The sequence below is a fragment of the Trypanosoma cruzi genome, genomic scaffold, assembly GCF_000209065.1.
Source record: "Trypanosoma cruzi strain CL Brener 1047053516483 genomic scaffold, whole genome shotgun sequence".
Lineage (NCBI taxonomy): Eukaryota > Euglenozoa > Kinetoplastea > Trypanosomatida > Trypanosomatidae > Trypanosoma > Trypanosoma cruzi.
Window position 1 is genome coordinate 12877 of NW_001849159.1, and position 7909 is coordinate 20785.

Consider the following 7909-nt stretch of genomic DNA (forward strand, 5'->3'; position numbering starts at 1 on the left):
GACTCATTGACAGTTGAGCTGGATAAAGTACTGCTAGGAGGGAAAGGAACGCATCACCAAAATGAGGCTGAATGATTTCCTTCGGAATTATTTTGACGGCAGTGGCGTTGTGGAATTCAATGAGAGGGTCTATGTGGAGGAGGTTTAATTAGCCCCAATGAGGTCATCCAAGACGAAGTGTTATTGAGTACAATAAAGGCATCGCCGTCATGCGAGGAGCTGAAAAAAGGGTGTGAGGGGTTTTACATGCTATTGGAAGCTTCAAATAAGCTTGGAGATGAATGTGCTTTCAATATTAGCCAATGGAGGGACTTTAAAAGAAAGGATACGGTCGCTCCTCTTGCAAGGGCACGGATAAACGCAGCCCACTCTTATGTGCTGAGAGAAGAGAGGCGGGAGGCAGAAGAAAGAGCAAGGCGAGAAAGACAAGAGCTGGGGATTGACGTTTCCACTAGGGTCGATGATGCGGTGTTTAAAGGAAGGATTCGCGTGTATAAAATGGAGCTGAATGATTTTCCTGCGATGGAATTGGACGGCAGGTGTGCAACGGACGCCAATCGGGAGGCCTTGCTGGAGGCGTTTTTTAAGGACCCTGAGAAGTATATTCGCGATGCGGGAGTATTGGGCGAAATACAGGCATCCGATCTTCGTGTGAAGGTGGAGGGGGCTGTACGGGATGAAACGGACATGGAAGAAGATGTACGCAGGCTTTACGATAATGGCGTGTGCAATCTACTGAAGTGGTTGGTGGCTTCTGCGGAGGTAAAAGCAAATGTTCATGACGTCGGTAAAGGGTTTTTGGATTCAGACGCCGAGGAAGCGAGGGACCCAACGACGTCGAGCGCACCGAGATACCTGTAGGAGGGATGCTACGAGTCTGTGTACAATGCGAGGTGGCACCACGTCGTGGACGTTCCTGGCGGCGAGGGGATAGGAATGGATGTGAGGGAGGGGAAACCACCGCAGTCGTGGGCGTACACGGCAGTTGGCGAATCCCTCGAAAAGGATGACGGAGTGCAGCAATCCGGTGCACTGCGTCCCAGGCTGATGGTGCTCACCTCGGACAGGGAATGGCCGTACTCGTGGGAGGAGGATGAATTCACTCGTGGCTGCCATGTGAACTGTGAGGTGGATCGAGTGTGGCGGATCGTCAAGGGCGATGTAACCGAATTGTTCGGCACTCACGGTGAGAACCACTTTGAGCCTAGACGACGTGTGTTGATTGGGACGCCCGGGATCGGGAGGTCGGTGAATGCCGGCTCGTACCTCCTCTACCAGCTGCTGCACTACGATGTCGAGAAGCTCGAGGTGGTTGTCTAAAGTTTTGTTGGAAGTACGACGTACGTGTTTGACAGGACCACCCAAACGGTGACGAGATAAGTGGGTAGAGGAGCATCCAAGGAATTTTTGTGTGATTTGTGGGATTGTGGGATGAAAGGGTATGTTATCTACGATTTCGCAGAGCAAGGAACATCGCCAGCGGGTTATTTTCTGCCCTATGATGAATGGGGCATGATTTTGGTGTCGCCCCTAAACGTACACAACCACGGTGAATGGGAGACGCCATTAAAAGCCGAGCGAATCATTGCGAATTGCTCCGACTGGACGGATGTAAAGGCGATGTGTGCATGGATGAGGCGCGATGGGGCTACGGATGGGCAAGCGGAATACTGGAGGATAGTCAAAGGATGCATGGATAAAGTGGGGCCGATTCCACGTTACATCTTCGATGCGAATAAGTTTATTCCACACTCTGCTGCCATTCAGAGTGCCTTGGATGGATCAAGTCCCGGGATGGTGGAAAGCACTTTACAGATGGGGGAGTGAGACTGTGGTATTCTGAGGATCCGTCTCAAAAGCTGGTGAGGGCTGCCCGAGCACGAGGAGAATTCGGTGCTGAGGGATTCCTGAACGCACCGATATCTTTTTGCCTCGTGCATCGAATACCGCACTATTTCTGGAAACGTGATGAGTGAGAAAGATATTTTTTTTCTGTTGCTGGTATTTGGAAAGAGGAGTACTCTTTTGTCTGAATGTATGGGAAGGGTTTGACTTGCGCGCATTCATGTTTTGGGGAGTTTGTCAGTGCATTAGTAGAGGAGCTCAAGGAGCTGGGGCCACCAGCACGTCGTGGAGGACGGTATGCACTGCTGAGGGCGAACCCTGAAGGGCACCCCGCCGAGTTATATGTGTATTGGTTTCAATGGAATACCATACAAATAATGCTATAAAGCATTGGCTGCTGTGCATACCGGCGGGTGCAGGCTTTCCGCTGGTGGACGCCTTTTTTTCTTCGTGGAGCCAAATCCAATGACGCTGGTTGGGCTGCGGATGGCTACGGCGGGTGAGCATCACACCACCGCCAGCACTGTGAGGCAGTTCACTGAGTGCCTGGCGGCGTATTTTGATGGCTGGGAGGAATTATCCCGAGACATGTCGTGGGAGATGATTTATGTGCAGCACGCAGACAGCACAGCGATAAATGGCTGGCGGAGATGTGATGTCGTCAATCCCAATAGTGTGAGCGACGTTGAAAGCCGTGAAATAGCGGCGTTTTGGAGGGAAAAGGTGCGCCAGTACCAAGTGTCAATATCATCCGGAGACTTTGGAATAGACGAGGCTCTCCGAAGTGTGGAGGAACCACGGAAATAGTAAAACAAATTGGGAGGGAAAGGGGCGGTTTTGATTTCTGGTAAAGAAATATTGTGGGAGTTATATATTTTTTGATAATTTTGTGTGCATACGGTGCGGGTGCACCAGCCCCATGCGGCAGCACCGAAGACGAATGCCCAAAATGGCCAACGCTATCGAACATAACAGTGACCGAACAAGAAATTGGGGAGGGAGTGGGGTTGTTTGGTTTCTGACGAAAAACATCGGGTGATTTTCACATAGTATGTTAGTTGTGTGTGTGTATACGAGGCATGATTGGAGAATTGCCCCGATATGAGGGAATCATTGCGGCTGGCGGTGTTACGGCGTTACCGCATTGTCCATTTTCTTCTATTGTGTTCTAAGGCCCATCAATAACAGAAGCAGCTTTAAGGGATGGACGACGAATACGTTCTATTGGGGAATCAGTGCACTCCGTGTGACCGCATGGAGTGAGGCGCCGCGTCATGGGTGGATGAGGGCCCGCTTCCGCGTGTGGCACTTTGTGTGATAGCTTGCTTCGTGCGTGTTGTGTGTTGGCTGCGGGGCTGTGGCCGTATACCGTTGGCCGTGGGACTGAACTGGAGACGGTGGCGGTGTGTCTCTTCTCTTCCTTGTCATTGGTGGTTGATTGCTGGCGGTGTATGCGTCTGTTGTGTGGAGGACCGAATCCTCTCACCCGCAGACTGACAGCACTGCGATGGTGTGTGTGTGTGTGAGGGCTGGTGTGGAGTCGCCGGCCAGGGCGAGGACCGTGGCGGTGCTTTTCCCGCCTGTCGTTTGTTCCCTCCGTGTGTTTTGTGCTGCTTCCTGCTTCTTCCCCTGTCATCCTCTCCTCCTGTGTTCCTGCGTGGAGTGGCGGCATGCTCACGGGCCATGTGGATTGTGAGTGCCTCTTGACGGCATCCATCCGTTTCTCTTTCTGCTTGTCTGTCTGTCTGTCTTTCGCTGTTGGGTGTGGCGTGTTGCACCGCGTGAGGGCTGGCTCGCACACACCGACGGTCCGCCGTGACGCCCGCGATGGCCGGTGCGGAGTGGCGGTGCGTGGCGCTGGTGTTTTTCGGGGTGAGTAAGTGCGGTGCCTGCGAGAGGGTCGGTGCTCTCCTCGCACCGCGTGTGTATGTTGCTGCTCTTTTCTGTGGGCGATGGCCTTCCGTGCTGTCCCTTCCGGATTGTCTTGTCTTCTGCTCTCTGCGTGGGTGCTCTGCTCTGCTCACCGCTGACGTGTCTGATGTATTGCCGCTGTCGCTGTCTCCTCCACTTGTTGAACACACACGAAGGAAAACAAGCGCGAATCGCTACTGTGAAATTTAAAGGCTCTGAAAGGACCAACAGCACACACACATATATATTTATATGCTCTCACGTGTTGCTGCAGTCAAGGCACCCCGCACACACAACCGTCGCCGCGTGACCGAATCCAGCGGGAGGAGGAGGGAAGGAAGAGAGAGTGAGCCGCAGAGGCCCAATATGTCCCGGCGTGTGTTTGCTTCCGCGGTGCTGCTCCTTCTCCTCGTCGTGATGATGTGCTGCGGCACCGGTGGAGCTGGGGAAGCTGAGGAAAGTAATTTGGTGCAGCTCATTGATCAATTTGAAGGGATGATAATTATTTCTTCTGCTAAATAGGGCGAAGGTAAAAATGACGTGGAAGTTACGTTGCTTCGTGCTTCCAGCTTTGTGAGTGTGAAGGGCGGTGTGTTTGCCATTGCTGGGGTTCAGTGCAGGGCAGAAGGCGGAGTCAGCGGCTGTGATGGGATTATGGCGAGGCGGCTGAATTTAAGTGGTGGTCCAATGGAGATCTCGATGGCGGACAATAGTGTCCCTTTTGCGCAATTTCTGGGGGGTGTTGCTACTACGGATGGTAAGGAGGCAACGGAGATAATGCGGCCCACAACAGTTGTGAGTGGTGGCAACATCTACATGCCTCTTGGGGACTACGGCAAAACAAATTCGGACACACAACCGGCTGACGCAAGCAACTGGGGCCTTTTGCTTGTGAGGGGGACCGTCACTGGAGAGGGTGAGAGCAAGAAGATCCGATGCAGTGGGACCCATGCGGTTAAACCCGATGCCGGAGGTCGCACTAACTCTCTGAAGAATTTGAATGGTGGAGGAGGTTCGGGTGTTGCTTTTCATGGCGGCACGATTGTGTTTCCCCTGCAGGCCACAGACGGGGATGGAAAGAGTGTTTTGCTCGCCATGCAGTTCACTTCGTCGGATAATAAATGGAGGCTTTCGTATGGCACGACTGGCAGGGGCTGCAGAGATCTATCCGTTGTGGAGTGGGTGGCTGGCAAAAAACTTATTCTGATGTCTTCTTGTGAGGATGGCCAGCACCAACTGTGCATGTCCGATGGGCATGGGACGAGTTGGTATCCAAATCGTGTGCCGATTAATCGCGTGTGGGGCAACTCACATGATAGAAAAGGGTACGGAGTGCAGAGTGGATCCACCACCGCAGTCATTGCGGGCGAGAAGGTGATGCTCGCCGCCCTGCCCGCGTATTCTAAGGACAATGAAAAGGGTCGGCTCCATCTTTTGGTGACGAACATTGTGCGTGTGCACGATGTTGGTCCGACATCCCGTGAGGGTGACGACGCTGCCGGCAGTTCCCTGTTGGTGAAAGGGAATAATGACGAGTTGATTTCACTGTACGAGAACAAAAAGAGGAGCGAGGAAGGATCAGACGGTCATGTTGCAGTGCGCGTGGCGGCGGGGCTGGAGCGGGTAAAGGAGGTGGCGAAGAAATGGACAGATTTGGACAGCGCTCTGCAATGATGCAGTCGTACTGCCAAGGTTGGCTGGGCGGCAGCAAATGGCATGTGCACTGGTCCTGTTCCCACCAAAGGGCTGGTTGCCTTTTTGTCCGGCAGCTCAACTGAGACCGAGTGGCGGGACGAGTACCTCGGCGTGGGCGCAATAATAAAGAATACGGCAGCGGCTGTTAATGGAGTGACGCTCAAAGGCGCCGGAGCAGGAGCACAGTGGCCGGTCGACATGAATGGGCCGACTGTGCCGCACCACTTTGCAAACAGGGAGTTCACTCTTGCGGCGGCGGTGTCGATTCACGAGGTGCCGGAGAGTGGCAACGTCCCTTTGGTGGGTGTGGGGATGAGCGACCCCAACAGCACGGTGCTCATTGGCATTTCGTACACCCACGAAAAGAAGAGGAGCTCCATGACTCCTAGTGACGCTAACCCTGACAAGCCTGCTCTTTTTGACTGGAAACCAAACACGACGTATCAAGTGACGTTTGAAATGAATACGGATGGATGTTGCGTGTTTGTGGATGAGAGGGGATTGTACATGCAGAAGGAGGAAGAGGAAAGCTTTGAAACCCTGCTGGAGAAACACAGGATCTCATACCTCTTTATTGGCTGGGGCAGTGCGAGAGGCACGGAGAGCGGCCATATGACGGTGACCAACGCTATTCTGTACAACCACACAGTGTATGGTGAAGGGTTGGAGCAACTCAATGCAAGCACAGTCTCTATTCCACAATCGGGTGTTGCTAAACAGCAGAGGAAGCACGAGGGTGATCCGAGTTCTGGCGACAGCACCGTCCACTTGTCTGTGTCCCCGGTGCTACTACTGCCTGCTTTGGTGCCGCAACTGTGGGGCATGGCGGCTCTGTGCTGAAGAAGGCATGGGGGGTGGAGTTGTGACTCCCCGTGGGGAAAAAACTGTTCAGCTTTCCAGCAGCACTTACTGCATTTTGCCGAGGACTTTATTTTTTTGTTTTTTTCTTTTTATTTTTTTGGCGCAGGTGCTTTGTTGGGTTCATCAGCGCCTCCGTGTGCTTTTGTGTCTGTTTTCTGATCTTTTTTCAAAATCCTTTTTCTCCCAATATCCGCCTAACAGACACACCGTCATGCGTGACGTGTTTCTTCCTTTTGTTTGCTTCTGCTACCCACACGCGGTGCCGGCCTCACTGCCGTGCGTCCCACGGACCGCACAAAACGGGGATTGGAGGGACAGGCCGGATGCCGCATGAAATGTGAGGGATGTTGTGTGGGCACGTGGAACAATGTGTTTTTGTTTTTGCAGGCAATATTTGTGCACACACCCATTTCCTGTATGCTTTGGGGCACATGAAACGAAAGCTTCTGCTGAGAGCTTTTTTTTCTGCTTTGTTTTGTTTTTGGGAGTCGTGCGTTGTGTGCGGCGTACGGTGCGTGCCTGGCTGCTGCCCTCTCTTGTGTGGTTTGCTCTCTGTGTGTGTGTCTGCCGCACCTCTCGTCTCCCCTGTTGCTCTCCATGTCCCTCACTGTGCAGATCAGCTCCACACCACCGAACGACCACACTCACGATGATGACGTGCCGTCTGCTGTGCGCCCTGTTGGTGCTCGCCCTGTGCTGCTGCCCGTCCGTATGTGTGACAGGGAGTGCTGAGAACAATCCTAACACCACCACTACGACTACAACGACGACTACCACCACGACTACCACCACGACTACCACTACGACGACAACAACTACAACGACTACGACCACAACGACCACTACACAAGCACCAACTGCGACCACCACTACCACGGAGGCGCCAAGCATTACGACTACAGAGGCGCCAACTACGAGGACCACCCGCGCACCGCCACTTCTTCGCAAAATTGACGGCAGTCCCAGCAGCCCTGCGTGGGTTTATGCCCCGCTGGTGCTCGCGGTGTCCGTGCTGGCTTACAGCAGTCTGTGCTGAGGGGAAGTGTGGGCTGTGAGTGCCGGCACACAACTGCAGTGATTGGTGCTCCTCTTTATCAATCCGACATACCATGTAATATAAAATGGTGATTGTTTTTTGCTTTTTTGCTTCTGCTGCCGTGCTGTGTGCTCTGCGTTGTTCCCACATCCGTCACGTTGGACGCATCAGACACACCCATATGCATGCGCACTTGGGCCTTGTGTGTTTTTTTAATCTTCTTTTTTCATTTATTGTTTAACTCTTGCTTTGCGGGACTGTGTGCGTGTTTTGGTTTGGTACTGATTCCATCTGCGTAATGTTTTGTGCGCTGCTGCTGCTGCTGCCGTTTGTTTTTGTGCGGTGGCTGTGTGTGGTGTAACGGCCTTGTTTCTTTTTGCTCTCCCATGCTCTTGCAGGGCGGCTCCACAGTGTTAGGTGGCTCTACTGGATGTGATGATGGCTAGCCGTGTGGTGCTGTTGTGTGCTGCCTGCGTGCTGTGGTGCGGTGCGCCCGTGACGGTGGCTGCTCGTGGCACGAGCACTGCACTGAGAGTGGGGGAAGCGAAATGATGGCCATGA

General features: G+C 53.3%; 1 protein-coding gene and 2 pseudogenes across 1 annotated transcript, besides 5 other annotated features; all 3 read left to right on the plus strand.

The window, feature by feature from the left end:
• Positions 1-3563: a sequence feature (areas not merged during assembly with more than two copies in the genome that could not be assigned to a particular haplotype).
• Positions 247-2652, plus strand: Tc00.1047053509847.10 (annotated as a pseudogene).
• Positions 3558-3599: a microsatellite.
• Positions 3564-4410: a sequence feature (haploid, Esmeraldo-like haplotype).
• Positions 4009-6291, plus strand: Tc00.1047053509847.50 (annotated as a pseudogene).
• Positions 4411-7909: a sequence feature (areas not merged during assembly with more than two copies in the genome that could not be assigned to a particular haplotype).
• Tc00.1047053509847.70 (mucin TcMUCI, putative) lies at positions 6962-7348 on the plus strand (the record flags this gene model as incomplete). The annotated part of the gene is made up of 1 exon (XM_800270.1): positions 6962-7348. One exon carries the CDS (start codon positions 6962-6964, stop codon positions 7346-7348), a length of 387 nt encoding a protein of 128 aa, XP_805363.1.
• Positions 7057-7188: a microsatellite.